The 17,597-nt window shown below is 43.0% G+C and overlaps 1 protein-coding gene across 1 annotated transcript; it reads left to right on the top strand.

Annotated features, from left to right (window-relative positions):
• The first annotated feature begins 3,798 nt into the window (after nucleotides 1-3,798).
• slc6a4b (solute carrier family 6 member 4b) lies at nucleotides 3,799-17,415 on the top strand. Its single transcript, XM_030359600.1, has 13 exons — nucleotides 3,799-4,066; nucleotides 4,697-4,831; nucleotides 5,204-5,423; nucleotides 6,024-6,162; nucleotides 6,489-6,623; nucleotides 8,134-8,237; nucleotides 8,542-8,669; nucleotides 9,871-9,983; nucleotides 10,842-10,973; nucleotides 11,476-11,575; nucleotides 11,753-11,853; nucleotides 13,116-13,283; nucleotides 14,624-17,415. The coding sequence occupies exons 1-13, from the start codon at nucleotides 3,856-3,858 to the stop codon at nucleotides 14,702-14,704; spliced, it is 1,767 nt and encodes a 588-aa protein (XP_030215460.1). The 5' UTR covers nucleotides 3,799-3,855; the 3' UTR covers nucleotides 14,705-17,415.
• Nucleotides 17,416-17,597: the final 182 nt, after the last annotated feature.

Below are 17,597 nucleotides of genomic sequence, written 5' to 3'. Positions count from 1 at the left end.
GAAGATGAGATTGCATAATACCTGATCAGAAATGAGCCGGGGCAGTCTTAATTGGTGCGAAGGCAGGCCCAGTAAACCCAAAATAGATCAAACAATCTTACAGAGGATTTCACTCAAAAGCAAACGGATGGCACTCAATTCTTTCCAACATATTCCAATTGAAAATACATATGTTGGGTTACTACCAGATAAGAATATTTGGTATTATTATTTCACCAATTTGATATTTAAGCATAGATGCTCTATTTAAGCTATGTCAACAGTAACCAAACACTTTATCTCTCCCCATAACCTTTTGTGCCATCTTGTGGTCGAAAAGGACAACTATTGAAATATATATTACCTTTAAGCCTCACATGTAGGCCTGTACTTGAACATTAGCATGTCCTTTAGTATGTGTTATGAATTATCTACGGGTTTTAACATCTGAAAAGACTCAGTATTATTGTAGGCCCATAAAAACGTTTCATTACTTTACGTGCTCAAACCAAAGAAAGACCTTATTATAATGTCCAGAAGGGGGAGCCAGTGTCAAACCAACCGAACTAGGAGCGCACCTCCACGCCTTGTAGAAAGGAAACAATCTCAAAACATCATACAGCAGCAGGCGCATATAATCTAACACATCCATGGTGCATTGGTGCCTATCTGGGCATATGGATAAGGCTGCCGGTTATCTTAATAACAATAACAATTACTACAATGATAGAAAAGTATAATCAAATAACGTTTTATGTAGTTTTATGGTTTAAGAATTTGCTATATGTACTAGGTCAACTTGCATGAAAACAGAAAGTAGATATCTAAGGTGATGTTGGAGCGTATGTGGTATAATGTGAGTGGGTTTGTGAGTGTGTGTATTTATGTTTGTGGATGTGCCCGCCCGCGCGCAAGTGTGTGTGTGTGTGTGTGTGTGTGTGTGTGTGTGTGTGTGTGTGTGTGTGTGTGTGTGTGTGTGTGTGTGTGTGTGTGTGTGTGTGTGTGTGTGGACTTCGGGCACCAGAGTTCTGCTTGAAGCACAAACCTGTCAGGTAAATAAGCTAGTGAAAGGATGGACCGGTAACAAAGACTGACATGAGTGGAAAAGGATGAGGAGCAGCAGGAGACCCAAGCCCCTTGATGTCAAACGATATAATTTATTTCCCCTTTATTCCTAATTTCTATTCAGGTTACAAATTGTATTTGACTTACTCTGTTATTGACCTGAACATGGTCATGAATCTTGGAAATTCAGTTTCTAGTTTTAATATAAGCTAGGCCTACTAACTCAATGAATTATATTATGTAATTAGTCTTGACTCCTGCTCTATGAATGTATTGTGTGCCCAGGACCTCAAGTCTTCAATATCTAAATATCACGAACTGTCAAAACGGTGATAATATGTATATCACAACTCAGTTATATCAAGCATGGCTAGTTTGTATTTAGACCATGGTCCCCTGCTGTGTACTTTGAGGTACTTCTGTACTAATAGCTAACTCTACAGGTTAGGTAACCCTAACAGTTTGTTACTTGATCTTCTTGAATCTTCTTGATCTGTAAAATGTGATTTTGTCCTGGTAGGCTTTTATTACACAGGTGCAGGAGATATACGAAGGGCACCTCGTTATGCATATTGATTTTTACTAATGTGCTTTTGATCCTGGGATTCCCCCCTGTCGTGACTCAGTCTATGATGAGATGATGTAATGGGACTTCAAATGCCAGGACTTCGGCCTCAGTGGCCATTTTTTGAGCTTCTCACAACCTTTTTTCTGAGGGAGAAACCGCCGAAGCGATGTGCCGACCTATGTACTCAGTCCAGCAGGAGACAGGACTGTTGGCTGGATGGCTCTAAAAGGAGGCGATACGGGGACATCATCAGGTGTCTTCCAGCCCAGAGAAACCAGTGCAGGCAGACGTTTACTAAGGATAAGTATAACCTTACCTGAGACTCAACTCCTCACCTCCCACTGTACATGAATTGTCCATGAAGAAATATGATAAGCCTCAGCCTATACCTACCTCTACCCTGAGCCCTAGCACCTAGTCCCAAGGCATTAATAAAATGCTGAAATAAATAATCCTTATTATAGCAATGCAGGAAAGATCCCCTCACTCAAAAGTTATCCCTCCTCAGCCCACTCAAAAAAAAGTCGAAAAAGACCCACAAAGCTCAATCCCAACAAAAACCTGATGGCCAAATAATCAACCAAGTAAATATCGCTGCTGTCATATCCATATCTAGTGTGTGTGAGGGGGTTTGTCTCCTCAATGCGGGGCTCCAGCGGTCTGCTCGCCCGCTATGCACAGCTCCATGTGTGATTGGAGTCGACATGTCTCTAAATGGCTACAAGGGCATGTTGGAACATGTGCTGTCATTCTGATGTTCATCTGCCAATGTTTGGCGATGCAGATTGACAGGAGTGTATGCTAACGCCAACATGGCATACTAAAGGATGGTTTGGGCCCTCAGGGGGCCCCCGGTCCCTGGCTCTGGTACCTTTGGTTTCCCACCAACGGCTGATTGGTTAGCCTTGAAGAAGGAATCTCAACTCTGGAAAGAATTGTAATAACCATTAAGAAAACCCTTCTCTATAAACACACGTATGCCAAGGCTGAGGATGTTAGCTCAAATGAGAACGGCCTAGTTGTTTATGAAGCATCAGCATACAGATGTGTTGCTCTCTTGAATAAATAATACAAAAGTAACAGTGAAGCCAGTTAAAGGTGATACTGTGGAAAGGCCAGTGACTTAGGATGCATTATGACTTTAAGAAGCCACAACTGTATGATGCTGGCTGCTGGATGCCCCAAGTCCCATCATTTTTGTCAAATCCATTTTCTCAGCTTACCTCATTTCATTTCAATCTCCCACATGTTGGACGGTGTGATTCATCCTCCCCTTCCAGTTGTTCTTTTATAGCAGCCCAGTGTCCCAAAAGCGATGGATTTGATTACAAAGCAATTTAATTTGGTTATCCTAACGAGTGCCATTTTTTTAACCCAACTACATTAACATGACATCAGGAAGTCAAGACGTCTCAGGATCTCATGTTGCCAGCATTTAGGCTCAACATGAGATCCTGACTGGTTTATCAGACCCTTAACCCCAACTAGGGATAGTCCCACTTTGACAATGAAAACGATAACGAATCGTGTAGGGAGCTATTGAACAATACACAATGCAACGCGTTTAAAAAAATTAAAAATAAAGGGTATTCCTGATTGTCTTTGTTTTTTGCTGACATACTCTCAACGATTTGAACAACACTTCAAAATATAGATAGGTTGAGTTAGATAACTATGGTTGGTCCAGTGGCCACATTCTGCTATGACACCATACAATTGAGGGCTTTGAGGCTTTCGTTAAAATGTTGATGAAAGTATTGTGTCAAAAAAAGCTTTAGTTGGTGGACGCAGCATTTGGATTCTGCTCTGACCATGGGGAAGGACCCTCTCATCGTAAATCCTGTATCAGATAGACCAATGGCTGAGGTTAGGACATAAGTGGCAATCAACAGTCTGACTGAAAGATGAGGAGAATTATTTCAAAAAGTAGGTCTATATGTAGAGCCATAATGGAATTTATATTGTCCCAGGGCAAAACGCATTTGATTTGGACAACTGCTACCTAAAGGCTTTTTGAACCCGAGTGAATAATGCGTCCTGCCGCAACGTGATCCTTCCAGGGTGAGACGCCTTTAATAGAGTTCCTCTCAGCTTCAAGGTAAGTGAAGTGGTCGTAGCATCCATACCTCTCTCTCCAGCTCCTCCCACTCTGAGCGCTCACCGGTTTACAAACAATCTCTTTCCCTTTGAAGCCGGCAGTATTTCTAACTTCACACAGACACTGGTTCACAGTGCGCCCAACCATGCCCGGACAGGAATCAACGGCGGCGGCCCACGGGTCACCCAAACTCGGGTACACCAACACCAACTCCGCTCCGGTGCCGGTCATGACCCAGACGGACTCTCGAGACAAATGGAGCAAAAAGATGGATTTTCTCTTATCTGTCATTGGCTTCGCTGTGGACCTGGGGAACGTCTGGAGATTTCCATACATTTGTTATCAAAATGGGGGCGGTAAGATATTTAACAGATGCCCAACAGACGTTCAGTTGACCTTTGTAAAAGTTTCGTGACAATTTGTAAGTGTAGGTAGGCCTATTTGATTTGAAAGAGTCGATTTGATTCGTAGGGCTATCGAGGCCGAGACCGATATGATTGGCCTATATATAGGCCTATCCAATTTATTTATTACCTTAGATTAAGCAATTTAAATATTTTATTAAAACCTACAGATGTATTGCTATAGAAATGCGCACTGAGCCTTACTTGTACGGCTGGAGCGCACTAAAACGTTCATAAAAAACAAAAAACTTATTACAATAAATATGCTACAAATTAAAAGTGTAGCCTATCAATCAAGTGAATCAATCATTCTGCAGGATAGAATGTAGAACAAGAAAACAAACATTTTGAATATGAAAAGTATAAAAAGGCTTACCGGGTCTCTCTTAGCCCATGTGAAAATGAAACGACGGAAATAAACAGATGACGGAATAAAAGTTGGCCAGATTTTGTTAAATTGCAGAGACACTTGTAGGTCTACATGGAGCTATACATTATACTTATCGAAATAATTGCAGTCGGATACAATGAATGCATAATAAATGTCATCATGTTGAGGTGCAGCGTCTCTCCCTCCTACAGGTGCTTTTCTTATTCCGTACATCCTGATGGCAATCTTCGGGGGTGTCCCGCTCTTTTACATGGAGCTCGCGCTAGGACAGTTCCACAGAACTGGCGCCATATCCATATGGAAACACATCTGTCCAATTTTTAAAGGTAAGGGCTTGCATCGATGTCTCTTTATGTCATTTTGAATTTCAAAAATCTTAGAAAAAAAGGGTTAGAAATTTGAGTTTTGAATCATGTAATCTTTTAGGCCTATAGCCTACATTCTAACTTCAAATTTCATAATTTGCTATAATAATATATAGGCCTCTAGCATAAAAAATGTATAATAAATATCAATTTAATGTTTAATGTAAAGTCTAAATTGCTAATGAGAGTGTTGATCCTATTTAATGGAGGGAAACAACCCCCGCCAAAAATGCGAACCGATGTATAGCCTATATTATGCTAGGCCTACGTGAAATAAAGAAAAGAGAAGCACTAGCAACCCTTGACGAACGAATGAAACGTGTCTCATGTCAGGTATCGGCTACTCTATCTGCATCATTGCGTTGTACGTGTCCTTCTACTACAACACCATCATCGCCTGGGCACTCTTCTACTTCTACTCCTCCTTCTCCACCACCCTGCCCTGGACCAACTGCGACAACGCCTGGAACACCCCCGACTGCACCAACTACTTTGGCCGAGACAACGTCACATGGACCAACTCCTCCAAATCCCCTGCAGAGGAGTTTTACACGTAAGTGGATGTGTGTGTGTGTGTGTGTCTGTGTGTGTGTGTGTGTGTGTGTGTGTGTGTGTGTGTGTGTGTGTGTGTGTGTGTGTGTGTGTGTGTGTGTGTGTGTGTGTGTGTGTGTGTGTGTGTGTGTGTGTGTGTGTGTGTGTGTGTGTGTGTGTGTGTGTGTGTGTGTGTGTGTGTACAGATTTCCCTGACCAGGAAATGATGTTGCAACCCCTTATGATTCTGATTGTTTTAATGCATGATTGATGACGCCAAATCAACGATCTGTAATGTGATCAGGAAAAAAGCTTCACCATAGCCCAGTTCATTCACAGATGAGTGAATAAACTGATGAGTTAATTGTCAGTTTGAAGTTTCGTTGGTCCTTGGATGGATTTATTGAGGGAAAGACTTCAACCTCATGATTAGGTTGCTTTGACGACTAATGAGATGCGTTAGACCCGGATTCAGCAGTTGTGCATACGTGACAGTGTTGTATCTTCAATCGTAGACCTGCTGGCTAAGCCCTCTGCAGAGCTGCAAAGAAAACGCCTCAATAGGGGTTTGGTTCTTCTGGGTGGTTAGCGGTCTGCTAACGTGTCTGGTTTCCCCTGACAGGAGGAACGTTCTAGAGATCCACCGGGCCGACGGACTGCGTGATGTGGGCGGTGTTCGCTGGCAGCTCATGCTCTGTCTCTTCCTCATCTTCACTATTGTGTACTTCAGCCTCTGGAAGGGCGTGAAAACGTCGGGGAAGGTCAGGCACTTGTTGATTAGCCCTAACCCAAACACTAGCGGTTTGTGTTAATACTATATTTAGAATTATGATATATCATCATATATGTCTCAAGTGTTGGGTTGGGAACCCTCACCAGGGGTCGACGGCTGTGAGGGGGTTGTTCAACTGGGTTAGACACCCTGTGTGGTTCTACCGGAAGCCCCCTGGGGAGTAAGCTGCTGGACACCAGCTCGATGAATTCGAAGGACATCTCGGACACACAGGCTTCAATATGAGAGCCCTCGCTCCTCCTGACCAATCTTCCATGTCTCCCTCTTCACCGCTCACCCTTCCTGTGTCCCCAGGTGGTGTGGGTGACGGCCACGCTGCCCTACGTGGTGCTCCTGATCCTGCTGGTACGGGGGGCCACGCTGCCGGGGGCCTGGAGGGGCGTGGTGTTCTACCTGAAGCCCCAGTGGAGCAAGCTGCTGGAGACCAGCGTGAGTCCCCCCCCCACCACCGCCCACTGTGTGGGCAGCTGCTTCCGGCTGACACAAAGACCAATACAGCGGGGTTAGGCGATTGTGGGCGACCCCGCAACTTACTGGCTATGAATGTAATCCAGGGAGGATAAAAGGGGGGCGCACGTTATTTGTTTTTGTCATTTATCAGACGGTTCACAGTGCTCTCGAGATTCCCTGAGGCATGTTGACGTGCAGTACTTTATACGCACAATAAGAAACTACATGAAGAAAGAAGAAACTGATGCAGAGATTTGGTGAGAGGTATTATCCGATCGTTTTGGAGCCAAACCAGAGTTTGAATCGCTGTGTTTTTGGGCACATGACAGCAGAACCATTAAGGCAGTTTAACATTTTGATGCCCTGTATTAATCATTACTTTCAATCAATGCTTAGACTTGAAACCATCAAAGTGCACATCAACATAGATCCCCGCTGCAAGTGTAAACCCGAGCGAGGAGGAGCAGGGAGATCGGTGCCCACAGAGAGGTGTTTCCAGCCCTGCGGTGTTGTCCAGCGCTGTGGACTCAGGGAATATGGATGAGATCAGACGAGATGAGATGCATAAATAAGCCACAGAAAAGGATAATAAGATGCATAATTACTTTAGATTTTTTTTCTCCACTAACAAAGGCCCCCCACCCCACCCCCATCAGCACGTATCCACTGGTCTCTCCTCCTCCCCTCTTTAGATCTGTGTACAGCTGGCTACCCGCTCCGGCCCTGTGTTCTCTGTTCTAGGGCGCCTCAGCTCCACATATATGCTATGTTTTCAAATGCAATACCGTGTTTGGAGGAGTTGGAAAATATAAATATATTTATAGTATTATAATTTGTATTATTTATTATTAATTGTTATTGATAAGCAATACAATATTCTACATATGTAGTACAAACTATGTAACGCTCAATAATTGTAGAATGCCTTATTTCTAGGCAGGTTGTATAGACTGCGTTGTGTATTTTCGTCTTGGTAGTAATTCTTGAAGGGGAAATCAAGGCAGCTCGACAGGTTGGATCAGAGGATCGAATCGATGGTTTATTACAAGATGTCATACAGCAAGGTACAAACACAGGTGGAATAGTCTATAGTGTAGGTGGGTGAGGAGCAGTCTCCAGACGTGCTCCTTGGCTGTCCATCCATCTTCTCACCGAACCAACGGTTTAGGGCGAGTATTATACTAAAGAGAGCCTAAATCACACAAGAACAGAATGCAGTGTCTCCTTCGATGAGGTGGCTGGAGTGGAGACTGTTAATTTGTGTAACCGAAATATATCGGCAACAGCATCATAAAATGTCTATCTAAATGTTTACTGTATTTTTGCATCTCTTCTATCTTCAGTGTTATTCTATTGAAGTAAATTATATCTCATATTCTGCACTTTGAAACAAATGTATTATATTGTATTCTGCTGTTAAAGTCTCTGTGTTTTGTGTATGTGGGTAAGGTGTGTGATAACGTGTGTTGTAACATTTGTGTGTGTGTAGGTGTGGGTCGATGCTGCAGCTCAGATATTCTTCTCCCTGGGTCCGGGGTTTGGAGTGCTTCTGGCCCTCTCCAGCTACAACCCTTTCACTAACAACTGCTATCGGTAAGGCTTCTGCTAACTTACATTTAGTAATATTGACAAGTTATCATGTATATTTTTGAGTAATGTGTATTGTCAAAGTTGTCAGACATTAGCAGCAATCAGCAAGGAGTCCTAATCCTAATCGATGCAACAGGTGTAGCTCATCAAGTGAATGGTTGCTATGTAGGTATGCCTCCTTGGCTACCGCTGTGTTCACCACTACTATTACACCTTTAAGTAATAGTGTCTCTCAACATGTTGGTGTGCATTGACTGGATGTTGACACCACTAGTATGACATAATGACCGTTTGCTGCCTGCCCCAGTGACGCCATAGTAACCAGCCTGGTGAACTGCCTGACCAGCCTGGTGTCAGGCTTTGTCATATTCACGGTGCTGGGCCACATGGCTGAGATGAGGAACATGGAGGTGGCGGATGTGGCCAGGGACAAGGGTGAGCAGAAAGCGCTCAATACAAACCTCAACCCATATCACTATGGAGAAACCAGCAAGTCCCAACCATGGGGGGGGGGGGCTCATAGGGATGGGACATTGTTTTCATAACGAAAAAAAGCTTTTTTTGTCTATAATCAAGCAGGCCATATGTAGTATGCATATGGTCTGTCAAATTATAGACAAATAACGTTATTAAAAAAATATGTATCTGTATCTGTTATCTATCTGTATTTTCTCGGATAAATTCCACATTGCTGTATGTGCATATGGCACCTCATTAACGGCTTCTACCCACCAGGGGACCACCCTCCCAATACGGAGTCTGCCATATGGTCTGTCAAATTATGGACTAATAACGTTATTACAAACAAAAACCAAAAAGTTATGTATCTGTATTTTCTCGGACAAAGTTCCACATTGCTGTGTGCATATGGTACCTCACTAAAGGCTTCTTCCCACCAGGGGACCACCCTCCCGATACGGAGGGTGGTCGACCCAGGGGGAGGATGGGGAGAGGGGGGGGTCGTGGCTGGAGTCGGCGCTGATTGCCGTGTAGTGTGGGGGGGGCTCAAGACACGTATTTTTGCTGAACCTCGTGGAGTCAGGAGGGCAAAGACTTTGATACGATGGGGTCCGACTCACGTAGGATGGGGAACTGAAATGGTTGATTAACGTAGCAACCTCCCAGGAAAGGAACGAAAGGGTCCGTTCTTCCTAACGAACGATGCAGATGTTTAGGTTCAAATGTTGCCAATCAGTCAAAAAAACTTTTTTTTCTTCCTTGTAATTTGAAATGGCTTAAACTGCTGCTTAATTAATTACCAGGGCAGCAAGTCCTTTTGTCTAATCTGCAAACCGCAGGCTGGAGATGGTGCTTGAAACATTCGTTTCAGTATAAATTACAGTGCTGTTCATTACAGAGGTGCCGATGAATCGAGCAAGCAAATAACGTTGCAGACCTTATTTCCGTCTACGTGTTCCCGTGAGATATGGCGAGTTTTCATAATCAGACAGTGAAGTCATCATTTATGTACCCTCCAAATGTTCCCATCCGCCTAGGGTGGATATATATATATATAATATGAACGAGTCAACTAATCTATCAAATCAAATCATAGTCCCACGTTCCACCAGAGATAGCGCTGTCCCTGCTGTGTAAATTCCTCTTCACCAACAGCAGCTTTTCCACCCCTGCTCAGGCCCCAGTCTACTGTTCATCACCTACCCAGAGGCCATCGCCAATATGAGGGGCTCCACCTTTTTCGCCATCATCTTTTTTGTGATGATGATCACTTTAGGCCTCGACAGCACGGTAGGAATAACGAATCTAAAGGCACTTAACTTAATGTCTAATGGTTAAGAACAGAGTCTCTTCCCATTATTTACAGTAGTAAACCATTCTGTTGTTGCTTTGTTGATATTATTGATCAGTTGATATTAGTTGGTGTGTTACAGTCGCAATGTGTAACATTTCAAGTAGCCCCTAAATAACCTGGAAATATCCATTGTCAATGCTGACTGATCATTAATGTTATCAATTAATAACATCCTTTAACTGATATTTTAACAAAATGAAAAGGCTTTCCAGCCCGTATCTCTTTCTTTGTTCACGAATTTGTTTAAGAATGGTAATATCGACACTCCCAAAACCCCGCCCACTCGCACCACCCATCCAGTTGAGCGACAGTGGTTCTCGTCACTCAGGTGTACGTGCCAGGGAGAGTGGACTCAGTGGTTGGGGCCCAATCTTACTCACTGTGTCTCTAATGTTGTTGGATGTTATTCAGATGATTTTAAGAGCCATGTCAATTCAATTCTCTTTATTGTAATTAGGGCTGAAATATTCCAGCTGAAGAGAGCAACATTTTTGAAAATAAACCACCCAAATAAAGTCCCTTCACTCTCTACTCATTTCTTCACTGTCCCTCCGCCATTGTTGTATTTGAATGTGTTCTGATTTGTCAGAAATGAGCCAAGGCCAGTCAAAACGGAGATTGGCGAACAGAGGGAGATATTCTCACAGTATCCTCAAATCATAGCTTTTAAATCGTACCTTTTTAAATCGCAACTAGTCACTACTACTATTTAGGTCAGTTCAGGCAATATTCTGTATTTGTAGAATCTATTCATACCATGATTGTGTGGTGTTTTGTTGTTTCTTTGGTTTCAGTTTGGCGGGCTGGAAGCCATCATCACAGCTGTTCTGGACGAATACCCCGACACGTTCGCTCACCGACGGGAACTCTTCGTTCTGTTACTAGTCATTGTATGCTTTCTGGGCTCGCTAAGCACACTCACACATGTAAGGGAGCTTGTTTTCTGATAGCTTGCGTTAAAATCGTAACAATTAACAGTGACTTTTATGTAAGAGTGTTCTTCTGCTTGTGTTGCATGATGCTAATATTTCTCTCTGAATCACTGGACGGATTGGAGTGGGTCTGCTTGATATATAAAGTGCACTATTTAGGCCCTATATAGTTCACTACTTGGGACTCCTTTATAACCAAAATGTACTGTTAAAGAATGGTACAACTGCATGTCAATTCTGAACTTTATCCCATCATGCAAAGCGGTTTTTATTAACATCGGAATCATCCAACAGAGATGGTCGAATGCACACTGGTTCTTTATGCAAATTAACTGTTCCTGAGTGACTTCTCAAACGTGTAGGCGTGTTTATACGAGTCACCTTGATGGAATTACTTTCTTCTTCCCTAAATAGTGCACTATATAGTGTTGGCTTTATAGGGGTAAGGGAATGGGGATCAAGTGACCCATTGGAACATGGTCTCTGTGTGTTGAAGGGTGGAGCCTACGTGGTGAAGCTCCTGGAGGAATTCGGAGTGGGCTCCTCAATCATTGCTGTTGGCTTCCTGGAAGCCATTGCTGTCTCCTGGTTCTACGGTAGGATAGAAATCATCTCATAACTGCTGTATTCCATATTTCAAATAAATGTATCTTCATAATGAAAAAAGAAGAAATCACTCATTGAAAACAACACAGTAAAGTAAGTACTCCAGCAATTAGATAGTTGCAAATGTTTTATTTTATTTTATTTGATCAATTTTTTAACTCTTTCAGGTATCAACCGCTTCAGCAACGACATCAAGTCCATGTTGGGCAGTGCTCCTGGAATGTTCTGGAAGGTGTGCTGGGTGGTCATCAGTCCAGCCTTTCTTGCGGTAAGAACACAGAAACAAGATCCACTGAACCTAGCGATGGATCCACATTGGCATAGCATAAGTGAGCTCTTGCTATGCAACGGTAACGCCTTTAGAGGGGCAGCCGAGCACTCAAGGTGTTTTCTTTGTGTTATTATTATGCATTCATTTATTTTTAGAGTTCAAGTCGTTAAGTGTAATGTGTGTGTTACAAGGTTCATGCTACACGCCACCTAGATGGCAGGGTGGTGATATTGAAAGCCGGTTTAAGAGTTTGAAGTTAACGTTACATGAAGCAGGTGATCCATGATTTCATGCAGGAGATGTGGTGTGTGTGTGTGTGATTACTGGTTTAACCTGTGCACACTGTTTACTCAATGTGAAAACCTCACCCAGACCCAGACTGCAATCTGTCTCAGGCCAGGTGAGGCTGCTTAAACCAGCCATTAACCACGCACACCCAACGCCAAATTGAGGCTTGGAAAAATCCCCAGCCGAAGCCCACTCCCCCCTGTTGCAGGGCTGTCTGGGCGGGAGGGTAGAAGCGTTACACCGCGTTCACATTATACATGTCCGTCGACGGATTACGGAGGGCGTGTCTGACGTATGGGTAACGCAATCTGATTGGCCGACGGATCCGTCGCTGCCTGAAAAATTTAAAATGTCTCAACCTTTTGACGCAGGCAACGGAGCCGACAGAACGGATTGACCCACGATGCTTTTCGAGAGCGCCCCATGCAAAGTCATTGAGATCCATTGACGGACACGTGCAGTGAGAACGTGGTGTTACAATTGGGCTGTGGTGGTAGCTTCTCAGAGGGCGATGGTAGCTTCTGTCCTCCGCTGAGCTCCACTGTGCTGTTGGGGATAGGGGTGGTGCTGGGTGTTACCCATTGTGTCCTCTGACAGTCCTTCTGTGTCCCATCCTGGTCTGGAGTGGCCCCACTTAAGGCGCCAATGCAGCAATGATCATGCTACGAGCCACCTCTGTGGCTTTTACTGGGCTCCTCCAGACTCAGGAAACAGGCTGGTGATATTGAAAGCCGCTTTATTGTAGAGTTTAAAAACAACATGGCATGAAGCAGGTGATCCATTCTGTAGGAGATCTCCTTGATTGTGTGTGGTGATGGCTGGTTTAGGCAGCCTCACTTGGCCCAAGTCAGACTGATTGGGCTCTGGGTGTCGCTGGATGAGGCTCCACACCGGTTGTGCACTGAGTAATCAATGTGCCCTGTCTCTGTCTCTGTCTCTGTCTCTGTCTCTGTCTCTGTCTCTGTCTATAGTATATAATAGTGAGCTCCCTGGTAAGGCCCCAACCACTCACTCTGTTTGAGTACAAGTACCCAGACTGGAGCATCATGGTGGGCTACATGGTGGGGCTCTCCTCCTTCATGTGGATTCCCATCTACATGGTCTACAAGCTGGTGTGGACCCCCGGCTCACTCAAACAGGTGTGTAGGTCCATGCTCGACTAGCTAAGGCAACAAACATGAAAACCCCACTATAGAACCCTGGTTGAAGTTGGCGAATCAACAATGATTTGCAATCAATAGACTTCATCCGACAACAGCCAACAACCAACTACCAGGCACACTGGCTCGAGGTTGGTGATGGCCGAGGCAGTGTGCAAGAACCTTTAGAAACTAGAAGATAACACACTCTATTTTTCCCAGGTGGGAAATTATGTGACAGCAGAAAGTACAGGACAAGAGTACAATAAAAGACTTATCAGGTCTACAGAAAAACAGTAGTTGTAGAGTAGTAGTAATGTAAAGAGTTCAATGGAGGTTAAATTCTTAGGTAGGTTTTCTGCAAGGAGAAACTGTCCTAGTTGCCCTTAAGCAAGACACCCACTAATTGTGTGTTAGTGTGTGGGGGAGAGTGGGTTAATGTGACTGGCAGTAATTGTAAAGCGCTTTGAGTGTTCACCGTGAGGAAGGCACATTAATATTACAGTCCATTTAGCAACGGTTCAACACAGCAAACACCAACACTCCTGTAATCATCACATTTTGCTCGTTCTGAGTCACGTGCTGCATAGCCATTGAAAAGTATGGTCTGCTGTCCAAAAATACTCCCTGAGCAACATGTGGAACCAGGCTGGCAGGATCAAAAGCACACTTTAAGTTAAGCCCAATCCTTCCAGCGAGAAACCCAGCCCCCCCCCAGTTTGAGGACCTCCAGTTGGTCTTTTGGGGCGTAGATTCAGGCTCCCAAACTCTAATAGGTCTTTTAACAGATTCGATTTTCTGTACTGGTATATTTTCGAGATCTCAATTGTCTCTTGTGAGTCGTGACTCTTTATACCAAAAAAACATCTCCTCTTATCTTAGAGCTACATATTCTGGTTTGGTATTTTTTACAATTTTCTCCAAACTATGCTCGGTTGAATGCTGGTGACGTCACACAGCGAGCGAGCGCACAAGGACGGAAGACGCACAAACTCAAGACTTAATGGGTTTATTATGCCATCACTTCACTGACAAAATTGATCCATCTCAATTGCCCAATGGATTTTGGCTTACTTGGGACAATGCTAAGTCGGTTGATTTGAGGCGCATGACTGATTTAAGGAAAATAAAATGGTTTCTCGTTTGACCAAGTGGAAAATGACTTTATTTCCCAATATGTCTGAGCATCCCTTTAATAACACATTTATGCTTTCTTCCCCCTAAGCCCCCATTGTATGTTTTTTATGGTCTTCTTGTTTGAAAGGTTTATTGTCTGTAATGTGTTCATTGTTGGCTTTGTTGTCTTTACTATCCATACTATATGCTTTTCTAATCCACAGCGCCTGGCAGTATGTCTGAGACCAGAGAGAACACTCGCTGAAATCAACAGAGATGCCCTCAACATGGCAAACATACCGTAGTCAGAGAACATGGCCCTTTTTTGTCTTTTTCAACTCAACACAGCCTCGGACATGTGTATTATTTAGCTGAACACCCATCAAAAGTCCCAATCCTTAATTGTATTTTGGTCTACAGAGACACTCAGGATGTATGCAATGCTCGACTGTTGTCTACATTCTTGTCTACAGCTGGCGGGGGCTTGTAAATAGCGGTTTGTAATGTTGATTGATGCAGTGACACCGTTTAGCAGGTAGCTGTATCCAAACCGTTTAGCAGGTAGCTGTATCCAAACCGTTTAGCAGGTAGCTGTATCCAAACCGTTTAGCAGGTTGCTGTATCCAAACAGTTTAGCAGGCAGCTGTATCCATAGCTCTAGCAGATAGCTGTATCCCTAGCTCTAGCAGATAGCTTTTTCAATACCGTTTAGCATGTAGCTGTATCCATAGGTCTAGCAGGTAGCTGCATCCATAGCTCTAGAAGATAGCTTTATCCATACTGTTTAGCATGTAGCTGTATCCATAGCTCTAGCAGGTAGCTGTATCCATACCGTATAGCAGGCAGCGGTTTCAATACCATATAGCAGGTAGCTGTATCCATACTGTATAGCAGGTGGCTGCTTCCATACTGTTTGGCTGTATCTATAGCTCTAGCAGGTAGCTGTATCCATAGATCTACTATGTAGCTGTATCCATAGCTCTAGCAGGTAGCTATATCTATACCGCTTAGCAGGTAGCTGTGGATGTTCTGAAGCCCCTTCATTATCAGGATCCAGCTATGCAGTGTTCATAGAGCCGACTATTAAAAGGAAGTGTTTGGCTCAGAAAGTTATGGGGTTTTAATTGCATGGGGACTGCATCCTGAAGAGGTTACACCTGAGCTTAAAAAGAATAATCCTACTGCATTATGCTGTTGTGCTTTGACTGTGCTATGTAGAACACAAACAATGAATAAGTCGGTCTGATTGGTCAGATCTGAATGCATACTCTGTACAGCGACAGTTAGTTCATTCTATTGATTTAGGAAAAACTACAACAAACATAAATATTCATATAAGTCAGTTCCTGTCCTGTTCAACAAGTAAAGAATTGAAACAACTTGGGGAGGGACGAGACCTCATGACATCTCTATACTGATGGTGGGGTTTGTGTTTTGCATGTTGGTTTGTGTGTCTTAAATGTGTCACGAATCTGTCACTAATATTTTGTCAATATAGTAATCACAAGTTTCCCTTCTGGTCAGCTGTTCAATTAAAACAGCATTTTGTTTTGGTGCCAAGACAAACTGGTGTTTCCTGTGCGCCATACACTATAGATTTGTTTGTGACTGAAGGGTTTTGCAGATATGGCTTAAGTAGAAACTGTATGACAGATTTATATTAAATACTCAATGATAACTCTGTAAATGTATGTAGGTTAACACACTCTGTGGATTCAAAATACAGTATTCTTTTCCTGCCAAATGTTTGTAATGAAGTAAGCAGCCGTGTTCAGACAGAGAACGTCAGTTAAAATGTTCAAGTATCCCCACCGTGGAGGCCGATGCTCCAAGTGAACAGGGTCTCTCCACTCTAAGAACACTGGTTACAGTAGTAACCCGTTCTGCAGCTCCATGCCCGTTACAAAGCCCTAGAGCTGCAGTTCCATCCGCACCTCCAACCACTTTGAAACAGATGACAGATCTTTGTCTGACACCTCCAGCTAACTTATATTGCCTTCTCTGCCTTAAATCTGTTATTTGTACATACGATGTAAATGTTGTATTGATATTGTGCCTCTCCAAAGAAAAAATATTTTATCTAAATATTCTGATCTAAAAAGACTGTTCAAACTTGTTTGTAGATAAATGTTAAATTCAATATTGTAAAACATGTGTTTAGGTGCGGGAGTTGGACAATAACATTCTTCCTGTTTGGCGATCTTATTTATTGTGTAATGAATATAAAACATATGAAATGGGTGTTTGTGTGTGTGTGTGTGTGTGTGTGTGTGTGTGTGTGTGTGCACGTGCTCCATTCTGAATTAAATCTCATCAACATGCAAGCTTAAAACATCACATGAATACGTTTAAGTCAAAAGCCGCACACAAAAAAAAAGATAATTGACAGTGTACAGCTAATGTTGTCTGATCTTGTTGACTTTACTTAAAGGTATTTTTAAGGTTTAGCTAAAACTGAGGCACAAACAATGGCATAACAGTCTTTTGCACCATCATGCGATGACAGGGGATGTATCGAATACGTGTTTTCATCTCCTGTCGTGTTAGGCTTGTGTCGTTGGAAGCTTGATGTTTTCACCTCAATGGGCTATTTTAATTAACAGGCTGATTTGCAAGACCCAGAATTCATCTCCATACAGGCAGAGAGAACGGCTTTCACCTTCAAATGCTTTTAATAAAATGTTTTATTAAACAGGTTGCCCTCCTCTTTGTGTTACACACACACACACCACACACACACACACACATACACTAATGTTGTAACCGTTTGGCCTGCAGTTATTCACACAGGTTTAGTTGGAAGGTCCTCTTAACGATGTAGAATATCAATAAGAACACACTAGTTAGAACACACTAGAGTCTAGCTTGTTCTCCTGGTTGAGGATAGCCCTGATCAAAGGCCCACATGACACACATGTTACAGCTGAGGTGTTTTCAAACACACACAGATGCAATGATTTGTGTTCTTTCACACAACAGCTATGATGCGAGGAAATTATCAGCTGCACAGATATGTTGGGATTTCATTTGATAGGACAAAATAGAAATGTTATGATTCAAAGCCTTCTGTACGTTTTTTTTGTTTAGAAAACTGCAAATATATTCTACAATATGATATTAATAACAATAATAATCATCATAATTGAATGTAATTGGATTGTTAACATATATTATACATATAAAAAAATATACATACAT

Source organism: Gadus morhua, chromosome 6 (genome assembly GCF_902167405.1).
Source record: "Gadus morhua chromosome 6, gadMor3.0, whole genome shotgun sequence".
Taxonomy (NCBI): Eukaryota; Metazoa; Chordata; class Actinopteri; order Gadiformes; family Gadidae; genus Gadus; species Gadus morhua.
Note: the sequence above shows the minus strand (reverse complement) of the source record. Positions and strands in the feature narration are given on the sequence as shown.

Excerpts from the sequence above, each read along its gene's own strand:
- slc6a4b (XM_030359600.1), top strand. The coding sequence starts at position 3,856 with ATGCCCGGACAGGAATCAACGGCGGCGGCCCACGGGTCACCCAAACTC. Across the intron at positions 8,238-8,541 it reads TTCACTAACAACTGCTATCG|TGACGCCATAGTAACCAGCC; the intron begins GTAAGGCTTCTG and ends TGCCTGCCCCAG. Across the intron at positions 10,974-11,475 it reads CGCTAAGCACACTCACACAT|GGTGGAGCCTACGTGGTGAA; the intron begins GTAAGGGAGCTT and ends TGTGTGTTGAAG.